Source organism: Mesocricetus auratus, unplaced genomic scaffold, assembly GCF_017639785.1.
Source record: "Mesocricetus auratus isolate SY011 unplaced genomic scaffold, BCM_Maur_2.0 Super-Scaffold_4256, whole genome shotgun sequence".
Classification (NCBI taxonomy): Eukaryota; Metazoa; Chordata; class Mammalia; order Rodentia; family Cricetidae; genus Mesocricetus; species Mesocricetus auratus.
Window position 1 is genome coordinate 42,526,045 of NW_024429182.1, and position 14,164 is coordinate 42,540,208.

The 14,164-nt window shown below is 40.9% G+C and overlaps 1 protein-coding gene across 2 annotated transcripts in view; it reads left to right on the plus strand.

Moving 5' to 3' along the window:
• The window catches only part of Pcsk5 (proprotein convertase subtilisin/kexin type 5), a 411,139-nt gene that overhangs the window by 313,046 nt on the left and 83,929 nt on the right, over positions 1–14,164 (plus strand). For both annotated transcript variants that reach the window (XM_040746607.1, XM_040746615.1), the window contains exons 21-23: positions 2,661–2,763; positions 9,756–9,892; positions 13,387–13,593. In XM_040746607.1, coding sequence (XP_040602541.1) covers positions 2,661–2,763; positions 9,756–9,892; positions 13,387–13,593 — 447 coding nt within the window. The remainder of the gene's footprint in view (positions 1–2,660; positions 2,764–9,755; positions 9,893–13,386; positions 13,594–14,164) is intronic.

A 14,164-nucleotide genomic window follows, 5' to 3' on the forward strand; every position in this document is an offset into this window, starting at 1 on the left:
TATTCCAGGAAAGGAGATGAAGAGCATTGAATGGAGAGTTGGCTATGGGCAGGAGGAAAGATACACCTCCCTCAAAGGCAGATGATAAGAGGACAGTCAAGGAGCTCACACATCATTTAGGCATTGAGAAAAAGGAAGCTGAGGGAACTCAGATATCTTATCATCAAGTCAGAAGATGTCTCCTTCTGAGCAAGTGTGAGCAGAGAAAGCTTGGCCCATCCCAAGGGAGTGAGATTGTGTAACAGCTTGTGCTTATCAGTAGTTCTCAACCTGTGGATCGAGATGCCTTTGAGTATCAAACTACCCTTTCATAGGGGTTGCCTAAGATCATCGGAAAACACAAATATTTATATATGATTCATAATAGCTATGAAGTGGCAACAAAAATAATTTTATGGCAACATGAGGGACTGCATTAAAGGGTCTCAGCATTAGGAAGGTTTAAAACAACGACCTTAGATCAGGTTTACAAAATTCTAGAACTAGGAAATGCTCAGTGGTCGTTAGATCTATGATGATTTTTTGTGAGCGCTGAATGGAGGCCATTAAAGTTCAGCAAATCAACACATAGCCAAGGTACTGATGAAAACAAGGGCAAATTTACCATTTCCCACATGGGCATGATGTTCATTCTTCTAACCCTGATACTCAGGAATTTTTGGCAAAAGGATCACAGGGCAGCTTGGCCTTGTTATATAGAACAAGATCGAGGATAGCCTGATATATGGTGAGACCTTGTCTATAAAAAAGCAGCAAAAATAACAAAGATTGCACAAAATAAGTGAATGAATGAATAAACATTTCAAAGGAACACCCTAATAACCCTTGCTTGATCTAGTGATGCATCACCTGTGGTTATGAAGACTTTGGGTGTGCAATTGGCACAACCCTCACAGCCACCAAGCAGCTTTTAACCCAACAGAGCGAGATGTTAGTAGGTAAAAATCTTACCCTATAATTGGATCTGCTTTCTTGAATGGCCAACGTGTAGCCTGAAGGCTGTGTGTGGCCCAGGATAGCTGTGAATTTCGCTCAGCATACCTTTAGATGGCAACATTATTTCATACTGACAAAAGGCAGGACACCTCTGCTGTGTCATGGAGGTTAAAGTGGATGAAGACGGAGAATCAGAAGAACCAACCACAATGTCAGTTTCTGTTAGGGAGCAGCATGGTAGCAAAGCAGCTGTATATGTCTAGGTCTGCAAAGGAGCAACAGAGTTCCCTGTGTGTCCTTCTCTTCTGACTTAGACTTAGGACAGTCTAAGGAAGTATACAGCCCCTGCATAGCATATTCCCTCAACATGACCCTTATTGGAGGATGACTCAGTCAGTAAAATGCTCGCTACACAAAGACTATACAAAATGCTATGTGAAGACGTGAGTTCAATTCCCAGCACCCACATAAAGATCCAGGTGTACCAAGCAACACATCTTTACATTGTTAAACAAATGCAGCACAAATGAATGTAATATGCCTTTATATAGTTAAAGTAATATTCCAAAACACACTTAACAGAAGGTTAGCTGCTCAGAGAAGTTTGCCTCACTCTGAACATACCCGTTTCCCCTTCCCTTAGCCAACGTAATAGACTTTATGTGAAAAACATCTTTACATGAAAGGCATTTTCTATTATGGAAGATCAAAATTTACCAAGCTCTTCATTTCTTTCAGTGCGGTTTAGTTCTAGCAGGTGAATGAGTTCTGTATGGAAGGCTTACCTTCCCCAACTGTAGTTCAGAAAAGCTGTGGGGAAGGCAATGGATGACCTGCCTCATCTTCATCCATCTATTTCTATCCTCATCCATCTATTTTCGTAGCTTTTCTGAATGCAACTACAGTAAAGCCAGCAGTAATCTCAGAGGATCAACGAGGTGGGTTGACTAAGCCATGAGTGTATCATCGTATCTCATCACTTGCAGTACTTAGCAAACTGACAAGCTACAGATGATTAAACAGCTGTCATATTTGGGAGTGGTCTGAGGTCAAGGGAAGGGGATGGATCTGCCAGAATCTGACAACATTTTATTCTGAGGATTATCTGTTCTCAAACAATAAAAACAAAATATGGTCTTTGTGATATGACTGAAGAAACTTCTCCTGTTGTGATTTTGTTGTTGTTGTTTGGTTTGCTCTTTTTTTTTTTTTACAATGACAAGGGAGAAAGAATGTGGTGTAGGAGGGGGGGTTGAATTCACTGAATGCCATCCTGTCTTTAATGCCTTTGGTGAGGTTGACCTTTCTCTACCCTTTTGCTGTGGTGGTGATTTCCTATGTGCAAGAGAAATTTGTGAAGCTACAGTGCGTTCTGTGGCAACATCAGATGTGTACTCCTATGGGAAAGATAAAGCTGCCAGCTGAAAGAAAACACCCTCTGTCTTTTCACTGGTAAACTTCCAGGATAAAATCTAGCTCACATCTGCCAAATTGCAGCCAAAACTCTACTCCCATTCTTGTCCCAAAACTACAATCCTTCCCCATATAGCATGGTTAGACAAGATGTGGGTGTGTCCGGGCCACTGCTTGACTTGAACTGCGACCATCCCTTGTGTTGTTTCCATTGCTCAAGTAGCCATCAAGACCTCTGGCTGCTCCCTGCCTGCCAGCCCAGGCAGGCTTGCCATGTGGGATACAGTAAGCAGCTAGATTTTGTTCCACAGGAGAATATATTGATGAGCAAGGCCACTGCCGTATCTGTGACGCCTCATGTGCCAATTGCTGGGGACCAACTCAAGAAGACTGTACCAGCTGCCCCAAAACAAGGTGAGTAACCTCTTAGTATTTCCTGGGAGAAGGGTGTAGAGGGGAAGTGTTAGCCACTTGAGTGGCACCTAAAGGGCCTACTGAACTCAAGGCCCAAACGCTTTCCCATGATACAGATATTCCCCGTGGTCTGGTCTCAACCCACTTCCATAGCATCCTCTCCCACAAGGTCCACACCCTTGGTAAAGACCAATTTCCTAAATGTTGGAAGAGCTATCTTGCTAATGAAAATGGTACCTCTGATGTCACTTTTGACCAGTGAAACCCCATATCCTAAACACTCATCTCTCAAACATCATTTCCATCTTCTGATTATATATAGGTTCTGCCCAGGATGAAATGACAGACTTTAGAGATCCCCCAAGGAGGGTCTCACCTTCCCTGGGGAATGATGTGGGGATTGGGTGGGGGACTAGGGGACTGGTGGAGGGACAAGGGAGGAGGGGTGGGAGAGGGAGCTGGGACTGACATGTGAAACATTCATGTTTCTAATTTAAATAAAAACATATATTGAAAAAAAGTATAAAAGGACCCGGTGTTGGTGGCACACGCCTTTAATCCCAGCACTCGGGAGGCAGAAGCAGGTGGATCTCTGTGAATTGGAGACCAGACTGGTCTACAGAGCAAGTTCCACGACAGCCTCCAAAAACAATACAGAGAAACCCTGTCTTGAAAAAAAAAGTATAATAGGATTTCTTAGTCATGTTATATTTTTACCATAATATAAATGTTATTTTCTCCATGTCCAAGTTGGCTTTCTATGTTTACTGTCAATCTGTCTATTTTCATCAAATTTCAATAATATTTTACTTCAAATTTTTTTAAAAATTACTATAATTCATTTATTATTTATTAATGTGTGCTTTATATCCACATGTAAATGGGTGTTATAGCACTTGTGTGAATGTCATAGAACATGTTATGGAATTCAGTTCTCTCCTTCTAACATGTGGGCCCCAGAGATCCACCCCAAGCCCTCATAGCCTAATCCTTTATGACCTTCTGCTCTATAGATACATCTATCAGAGCATGTGTAGCCTTTGAAGACATCTGTTTACAAAATGCATGTTTTCATTAGGCTGTGAGTTTCTTGGAATCTCACATTTGCATCTCCTTCCCTGGCACCATGCAAGAAAAACTGGAGGCATCTTTACACATCAAATGAAAATAGAAAGCAATGGAATGAGTAACACTGCTAATCTGATGGACATCTCCAGTAGAGAGAACTGATATATGTTTAATCAATGCTCCTCTGATTCTAGCACTTAATACATGGGAGCTTCTGTGCGCTTGGATGAATGGCCTCATTCCTGCTCAGTTAAATGCCTAAGAAGAAGCTGCCTCTCTCTAGACGAGTTGTTTGAGGATGCTGTCACAGCAGGGGTGCTTTGTAGCCGTACTCAGATGTTCCCTCTGCACAATGGTCATTCTATCCTGATTCTTCCTCAGGACTGTGCCATCCCAGTGAGCAGGAGCTGTGCTGTGTTTGTTTCTTTATTCTCCACAGTGATCAGTGTATAGTAACCATTCTATAGTCATTTGTTTTAGTTGTGTGCCATCAAAGCCATGGATTTGACTGTCAGAAGGGCTCTCCCAGAAGAAGGAAGCAAATGATAAAGGAGAAAGACCAGAAGGAATGGTTGAGGGAGACTAGGAAGGATGAGGGGAGGCAGAGAATGGGGAAAAAATAGAAACCTCAAGGATTCCCAATGCTAACCATGAAAATATTTTCTTGTTTTTCAAATTAAGAAAATATATTATGCTCCACTGATGTTTCATAATACATTGTCCAATATCAAGTCTCATTAATTATCCAAATATCGTTCACAAAATATTGTTCCAGAATCTAGTTCTCTTGTTTTATTTTTTTTTTTATTTTTAACATTTGCTTTGCCTCATTTGTTTGTTGTTTGGACTTTCCCAACTGCAATGGTTTTAAGGGTTGAATAGACCTGCTGTTTTCAAGTTTTAATACATTTTAAATTTCTCTTTTTAAAGTATGTTTTCTTTTTAAAAATAATTCTTGGAGAATTTCATACTATGTGGTTTAATTATATTGACTCGTCCACCAACTTCTCTCAGACCCACCCCTCAACTTTGTAGGAAAAAAATCTTTTGTTTTAACCAATCAAGTCCAATTTCTGCTACCCATATATATTGGATGTGTGACCTTCTGCTGGAGTGTGGCCAACTTACCAGGACCAACATTCTTAAAGACAACTTACTTCCTCTTCCAGCAGCTATCAGTTGTCAATAGCTCTTCAGCTAGAGATAGGACTTCATGTTGACCTCCATGATGAGATTTTTATCTTACTTGAGTGTGTACTGGGGCCTTTGTGCATGTCGCCAAAATCATTTTTAGTTTATATGTGCCCTGTATATGAAGGACACTGTTTCCTTGTGTTTGTTCACCACCTCTGGCTCTTTAGAGCCTTTATGTCCCTCTTCTGCAATGATCCCTTAATTGTAGGAGGGGGAGTTTGATATAGATGTCCCATATGGGGCTGAGCATTCTGCAGTCTCTTATTCTCTGTATTTTGGCTAGTTGTAGTTTTCTGTGTTATTCACCATCTACTGCATATAGACGCTTCTCTGATGAAAGTTAAGAGAGAATTAATCTATGGGTATATTGATAAGTTGTTAGGAATTGGCTTAATGCAATGTACTTTTAGCAGAATGATAGTGCTTTAATGCTTTGTTCTTTCCTAGTGCTTATGACCTGATAATAGTGCCAGGGGTAATAGTGCCGTGTTGTTGTGCTGGACCTAAATCCAGCACAAGTAAGTGGTTGGTTACTTTCAAGATATTCATACCACTATTACACCAGTTGGCATGTCTTGTCAGACCAGATGTTGCTGTAGCTTGAAAGATGACAACTGGGTAAAACTGAGAAAATTTTAAAAGGAGAAAATTACTTTTCTCCTTTGGTAATGTACATAGCACCTCCCAGCTAGCCATAAAGGTAAAGTATCCAACTGACTACAAACCAAACTTCTCCATGTTTTATATTTAAGAATGGTTTCTTCAGCAATAGGGTCTTAATACTGAGTTCCTCAGTGTAACCAATAACATTAATAATAGCCTGTACTGTTTAGGGGTCTATGAGAACTCACTGGTGTTAACCTATTCCTATCACTGGGTCTTCAATTTGTTATCCTATGGTGCCTAGTAAGAGTGTTGTAATCTGTTGTAGGGTAACTCCATTTTAACTACTTTCCTATATGTGTATAATATACTTACCTACACCTGTACTTATACCAGCCTATACTTAACACCTGTACCAATATAGTAGGAAGCTTCTACAACCACGAGTGGGTTTCCTTAAGAATTTTTCAAAGATCATTAGTGTTATTTATTGTCCTTCCCATATTCTTTCCTCTATCCTGTCCTCCCATTTCCCACTCAAATTTAATCCCCTATGTTCTATTAACCCTCTTTGAACCTAAATACCAATTATTTCTATCTTCCCTCCTTTGAGCCTCCCACCATGGCCCCTTACTAATTTCCAAACCTTAATGGATATTCCAAATGAAGTAAACATATCTGAAAAGCCAATATCTACAAATGAGAGAAAATACATGATGCTTGCCTTCTGAGTCTGGGTTACTTCCTTCAGAAGGATAATTTCCAGTTCCATCTACAGTACAATTTCATTTTGCCTCAGTCAGAATGGCTAAAAACAAAAGAATAAATGATGGCAAATGCTGGCAAGAATGTGAGGAAAGAATACTTTTTCACTGCTGGTGAGACTGGAGTAGTCAATGTGAAAGTCGGTGTGGATGGTCCTCAAAATGCTAGAACTAGGTCTATCACATGGTCAAGATATACCACTCTCGGACATAGCAAAACACTAACAGTAGGTTCCCCAAATGCACTATAACATCACTGACCTTTGGTTCTTGGCCAGGCTTACAGGACCAGGTATGAGTTCCTTTCTGTGAAGCAGGCTTCAATCCAATCAGAAAGCAGTTGATTACCCGTTTAACATTCATACCACTATTGTACCAACAGGCATACATTACCAGGTCAGTCGTTGTTATAGCTGGCAAGGTTCACAGTGGGTAAATATTGAATTTGCTTTAAAGAAACTTTGAAGCATACTTTAAGATAAAGACATTACCAAAACAAAGTCCTGTTTTTCCTTCTAACCCCTCTTGTATTACTATGAATAATTATATCGCCTTGCGTGTTTGAACATCTTTGAACACTTGTCTAATGAGGCAATTACAATCATTCAGTATACACTGGAGAAACCATGATTGTCCCTATCACAATAGAAGTGGAAAAGTAAGAGGAAAAATTCTACCACTGTAAATAACTACAAAAAAAATCTAGGTACAGGGCCAAGCTTGACAGTGAAGGCAAAGCAGAAGGATCTTGGGTTTGAAGTCCACCCTGGTACATAATGAGGCCCTGCCTCAGAAAAAAGGAACAAAAAGAAATCTAGGCCCATCAGTACAAAATGGTAGGCAACACTAGTGGGACATTTTGTTGGTTTTGTTTGTGAAGTATACTGAGTATTAGCTTTTGAATAAAGAAAAGCATACCCATGTATCTTGAACCAGGGTATCTTCCTAAGAAAATATTGTTCCCAGGAACAATTTTTTTCTCATCCCTCTGAGCATTAGCTCCTCTCCCAAATCTTTCTTCTTTGATGTTAGCTATACACACACATGTCCAAGAAAGGGTAATGTAGCATAGCAATGAACTGCTTGACTTCTTATTTTTCTGGTATTTTCCCCCGAAGGAAGCTGAAAGGATAAAAAGGAATAAATTATCTGGAAAGAAGGTGATGTCGACTTATTTGTTCTTGAGAAAATGGCAAAGTATTTTCCTTAAGTGTGTTCCAGAGCGTTGCCTGGGTCAGTGTCTTGGCTCATTTGGAGCGGCAATAACACAATACTTGAGACTGGATAAATTATAAACAGTGTAACTTTGGCTGAATGTTATTGGGGACTGGGAGCTCTACGTCCATGGCACTGGCCTCTGGTGAAGGCCTTGGTGCTGGGTCGCCCTATTGAAGAAGATGGAAGACAAGAGAGGGTGACAGTAAAAGAACAAAGGAAGGCAGACCTGCTTTTATAGCTAACCTATTCCATGATCACGTCATCAAGCCAGCTATTATATAAGATTCCTCACAGCCTAGTCCACTCACATTAAACCCTACTTCACAGCCTTGTTGCCTTGTGGTTCAAGTTTCCAACAGGTATATTTTGCCAAACACATCCAGGCCATAGTAAGTGAAGTCAGGTCCATTCAAAGCAGGCCAAAAGCACTTGCTTTATATTTCGTTATGAGACAGATACAGAGTCCAATAGCTCTGCAGGACACTGTCATGGAAGGAAGAAGTTGGCTTGGGTGGAAAAACCTAGTGTTCTTACCCCCAACCTTAGATTTCCTGATGATATTTCCTCTTGTTTAAAACTAACTGGAGGCCAGTGGGAATTCTACCTCACAGATGAGGATAATTAATGACCCTGAGATAGAATTTTTAGTGGGCTTGCTTCCAGAACAAAACAAGACAGAAAACAGTAAAGATGGATCTGGACTGAGGACAGGAGAGACAAATAACCTGGAGAGCTGGTCTCTGAGGTTTTTCCGGTTCTTAAGCTGTTGGATGCCTTTAGTTCCCGGAAAATAAAGTTGGTCTTCAAAAAACTTCCACCTGTGACAAGAGTGTTAACATTAACTTTGGGGTTTGATTTAAAGCCGAATGAGTAAATCAGTGAAAAGGTCATAAGATTAGCCAGATGTTAAAGACTGTTGAAGCTTAGTGGTACATACATTGGGTGGGGGACAATTATCAGTTACATATGAAATAAATATTTCTATGTCTGTTTAAATTTTTCTATAACTTTTAATTTAAAAATTTAACTCTGAAGTTGCTTTACTCAATACCAGCAAATAAATAAGTAAAATAGAGATAGAGTCCCACTCTTTAGATGCTAAGTGTATGTGCTGAAACACCACACCGTGCTTCATTAACATGGACAATCGCTGCATAACATGTTTAAGCAAAATTTTAACTAATGAGTAAATAATTTAAAGCTTTTTAAAATGTGTGCTCTCTGGATCAGCAAGGCTAGCACCACCAGCAGAACTGTCAGTAATGCAAATTTTCCATCCTTTCCCTGAGCTCGACTGGAATGGAAAGAACTGGAGGCGGAACCCTGGCTTACTTCATCTGTTCGCATTACCTATCTGATTCCTACATTTACTTTATCAACATTTTGTGTTTTCCCAAGCAGAATGCTTGGATTTGGTTGACTTAATCCCATCTGCTCATATGATTACTCTGCAAAGAAAGATGAAGCCCAAACACCAAAAAATATTAGCAGTGACATCATGATATATATTGTATATGTGTAAAAACAAAGCTTTTAGAAACTCATATTCTAACTTCTGTGCCAGGCCTTTGTGGGTGTTTGCAAGCATGATCAAGAAACAGAAGTTGTAGGACTCCATCTGTGAACAAATAAAATCTGAGTTCATTAATTACTTGTAATGTGCATAGGGCATCTAACCTTCAGAACCTTCGTTCTACTCTTCCAGGGCACTTAGACATGACACACTGCTTGCCAAACATGGGCATGCTGATAACTGAAGAAAGAAGGCTTTCTCCAAGACCTCTGGACTCAGAGGCCCCCATTCGGCATTATGAAAGTCAGAAACTGTGTCTTATATTGGCTGCTGTAGGATAGAGTCTCCAATATTCCCTTAATATGTGTGGGAACCAGTTAGCTTATTTGGAAGTCGATTCAGGGTCAGATCCCTCACCAGTTTCTGGTTTCCCTGCTATTGAATCCTTATCTTGGGCCAAGGATGAGTGTGTGACTAATAGCTCACATGCACTAGATGACCAGCCCCAGGCACCACTCTTTGGAGCAATGAGACCAAATCTGCCCAGTGAAGCATGCACACCACATGTTCTCATTCCTGGGTCCTTCTGAAAAGACACTCAGATGAATTCTAACTGCCTGCTTTTCCTCCAGGGTTTTTGATGATGGCCGGTGCATTTTGAACTGTCCCTCATGGAAGTTTGAACTTAAGAAGCAATGCCATCCATGCCACCATACTTGCCAAGAATGCCAAGGAAGCGGTCCTTCTAACTGCACCTCCTGCAGGGCAGGTGAGGGCAATTGCTGCTGGCTCCTGTCTCACATTGGTCTGTTCTCTTGCAAGCCAGAATTTTGTTTAGCTCAGAAGCCTTGGGACAGAGCTGAGGTTCAGAGCAGACAGCTGTTCATTACAGCACCAGTACAACCTGAACGTTCTGTTGCTACCAGGACACACAAACCTTGTTCACATAATCACACATGTTGACTTACTGCCCTGAAGGAGATGAAAGAGGCAAAAAGAGGCCTTCCCTGGGAAGCAAGAGGAAAGACTATTAAGTGTGTTGTCAACCATGCCAAGTGCAGTAAAGTAGAGCTTTGTTGTAGTAGATCTGAAAAGTCAGGGAATTAGCAAGACACATATGGTCCCTAAAATGAAGACTGCATTAAAGGTTATGTCTAGTCTCAGAGCTGAGCTATGCCATTTAGATGGCACGGTAATCAATCTACTCATGGCAGATGTGACCCTTTGGGTCCAGTCTGAGTTACTCTCAGAGTATCTGCCATCACTGGCATGGAGGCCATGCCCTCTGCATGTTCCTTTGCAGTTTAGCCTTGACAACACTCCAGCCTTGTTTCATATGCCTGTTCTCTATTTTGACTTCATGAGACCTAGAATGACATTATTTTTCCTATACGGTAAATAGAGTTTAAATTTGAGTCAAATTTAAATTTTGTGCAATTTTAAAGAAAAAAAGTAGACTACTGGTCACTGTTGAAAAGTTGGATGGTGTGGTTGCACTAGACCCATCTTTCCCAAAGATTTTTCAGGGTTAACCCTTAAAGAGGCTACTCTGCATTTCTCCACAGTCCTCCCTGCGTACGGTTGTCTAGCTGATCCTGAGATGATTATTAGCATCTTACCCGTTATATTTATGTCATTTGTCTAGTGAAAGAGACTTATTTATTTTCATTCTTGCTTACAGCAAAACCAAGACAAATTGAAAAAAATGACAACATCTTAGACTGGCATAAATACAGAAAGTTGGAGCCATGCACCTCCCTTTCACACATCGTATCACTCTTAATATCTATCTCGTCCATAAAGACTTATGTCCCAGATGAGCACTGAATGTTTTCTACACTGGCCTGAACATGAGGCAGTATCTGGCATGTAGACTGTGCACACACAGAAGATAAGCAAAGAATCCATGGTTTGGGAGTCAGGCCCTCCAGACTAGCAGCCAGGAAATGTACAACTGACCCAACATCCTAGATTGTTTGATCTCTAACAATATCTCATGTATCCCAGGCTGCCCCAAACTTACTATGTAGCTGAGGATAACCTTGAACTTTTGATCCTCCTACCTCCACCTCCTGGATGCCAGGATTATAAGCATGCCCCCACAACACCTTGTTTTATGTAATACTGAGATTACATGTGCTAAGCAAGTACCCTACAGTTTAGCCACATCCCCAGCTCCCAGCTCTCTTACTAACTAGAAGACACTAAAGTAGTCACTTCTTTAAGCCTCTTCTTGTTGGTTTAAAAAATAGAAAAGACTTTAAAATCCCTTTCCCATCCAGCACTCTACATCACAGCATAGCACACAATCAGAGCAAGCTTGAGAGTCTAAGCAAATGTCAAACAGTCTGTCGTCTTACTGCTGCTTGCAGCAAACCACGTGAAAAGGACTTTGACATTTTTTCATATTTTATACTTGAAGGGCTGCATCTAATCTATCATCTTACATATTAAGTGCCTTCCCCCTTTGCATGAGTTACAAGTAGAAGCAATGGAGAATACAATACATGGGAGCATAATGCCTGTGATGGTTATGTGTTTGTTATTTGACCTGGTTGAGAAATGCTTCATAGATTTGTAAGGAGATCGCTCAACGTTTTTGTGCAAGCATTTCCAGGGAGGATTGACTAAGAGGGAAATTCCACCCTTAATGGAGGCTATCCTATCCCGTAAGCCAGGGTCCAGATGAAGGGGTCAGGTGGGAGGGGGGGGTGAGAAAGCCACTTAGTTTGGGAGTTCTTCTCTGCTGTGTGGCTACCAGGAAGTGAGCATCTCTGTTCCACCATGCCCTCACTGTCATGATGTACTAACACTCTTGAAACTGCGAGACAGGATAAATCTTCTATGCCCTTAAGCATTTATGGTGGGTATTTCTGTTACTGCAATGAAAAAACTGACTCACTGTCAAGGAGTTTAAAGACTAATAGGGAGGTTTGTCTTCATGTACTGAAAAATGAGAAACTATCAGATAAAGACCAAATGAACAGTCAGAATGCTGCCACAGGTCATTTCCATATGTGATGCGCAGAGGTTTCCTGGACAGGGTATTTGCTTACCCAACCCTTATTTAACATGCTCTCTGCACAGCAAAAGCTCATGCTAACACAGCAAGGATAGTCTATGCCTTGAGATCACCACACTGAAGACAAATGTTTCACCTCAAAAAAGCTCCAAAAGAGAAGTTTAAGGCTGAAATGTCAGCAAGGTCACATGGGTCAATCCAACATTATACTGACTTTCTGCTTCTGTCCTTGCAACAAGGGTATACTGTTAACTTCATACACATACTCAGTGTCCCTTCAGCCTGAAGGTCAGTGGTTTGGATCTCTGTGTGGTGGCTCACATACTGAGTGAATGGTAGACCAGGTTGTTCTAGGCAACACAGATCAACTGTTCTTCAGATGTGGGGCCACGTGGGAAATCGGGTTCTCAGCAGAATGAGTAGATGGATCCCCAGAGCACACTGAGCACTGCATCTCCCCAAAGCAGGAAGAAAGGGGCTCCTAGATAGACTGGTAGCCACAATCTCAGTGTTGTTTTTAAAATACTTGTGGCTGTTTATAATCCTCTGTGACTGATCCTGATATTTTTCTAACTGATTAAATGTTTCTGTTCTCTCCCAGAACAAATTCCCATGTTCTGTCATGCTAGGAAATTGCTGATTCTCTCCTTATAGAGCCCAGTGTTGACAGAAATAAAACCCTTAGGGATGACGAGAAGGAAGTGTGGAGGTTTACATGATTTAGGGTGTCAATAGATCTGTCCTTAGAACAATTAGTAGCTTTGCAAAAACCCAGACGTTAGTCAGTACAAGCATGTGATTTTAATAGCAATTAGAAATCATTGTGAGATTACACTTTTATCAAGTGTGACTGTCATGACGTACATGTTTATTTTTATGGCATCTCAATAACCCCCAAGTCTGAATGGGTCTACCTTTACCCAAAGGAGCCCTTGAGAAAGTTAAACACATTTTGAATTGTAGCTATCCACAAAATATGGTTTGTGGTTTTGCAATGACATCCCAAATAGAAGTTGTTCACTCAAATCTATAAAATAGTGTAAAATGATTCCCTGCAAGGAAAACTTTTCAATGGTGAGGATTTAGATATTGTACTTTTTATTAAATCCATTCTGATGTTCTTGGTCCCCTAGAAACAAAAGCATTCAGTTGTATCTCTTTTTAATAAAACATCTTACATTATATGAGTTCCATGGCTGGTTTCTGCATTTTCTCTTTCCCATGCCCCTCTAACTGGACAGACAAGCACGGTCAGAAACGCTTCCTATACCAAGGAGAATGTCGGGAGAGCTGCCCTGTGGGCCACTATCCCACCAAGGGACATGCCTGCCTGCCCTGCCCAGACAACTGTGAGCTTTGCTACAACCCACATGTCTGCAGTAGATGCATGAGTGGCTACTTCCTCGTGCCTGCCAACCACACCTGTCAGAAGCTGGAGTGCGGACAAGGTGAGGCCTCTACGGGATCCTACTCAGCACCAGGAGGTAGGATGAGAGATTATACCTCCCGGAACCAGGGAAGCTTTGACTACCTTACTTTCAATCGTCATGGTGTTATTGTGAACACTTAGAATTACTCTCAATAGCTCAATATGCAAGTGAAGGTAACTTCCCTTATATTTCCCCAGCCCCACAATGCCTAGACAAGAGAGATAAACTGAGATCAGAATCTAAGTCTTGGCCAACAGTTTTCTTCCTCTCAATTACTAGGTATGAGACCTTGGGCAAAACTAATCTAATTTCTCCATGCCTTGGGGCTTTATGTCAAACCAAGTAAGACTGACATGAGAAGCAAGAAAAATCAGTGTACCCAAACCTACCTGAAATTGTTGAGGGCTCTGTGAATTGTATATTGTTACTGTTCAATTACTTTGTTATACTGGAAGATGATAAGTTTAGCAGCATTGATTATATTTGCTCCTTTATATTTAACTCTGCTACGTAAGAACTACGGTTGGCCCATGTCTGTTCAGTTTCAAGATACTTTAAATTAAGCACCCCTTCTATTTATCCTTCCTGT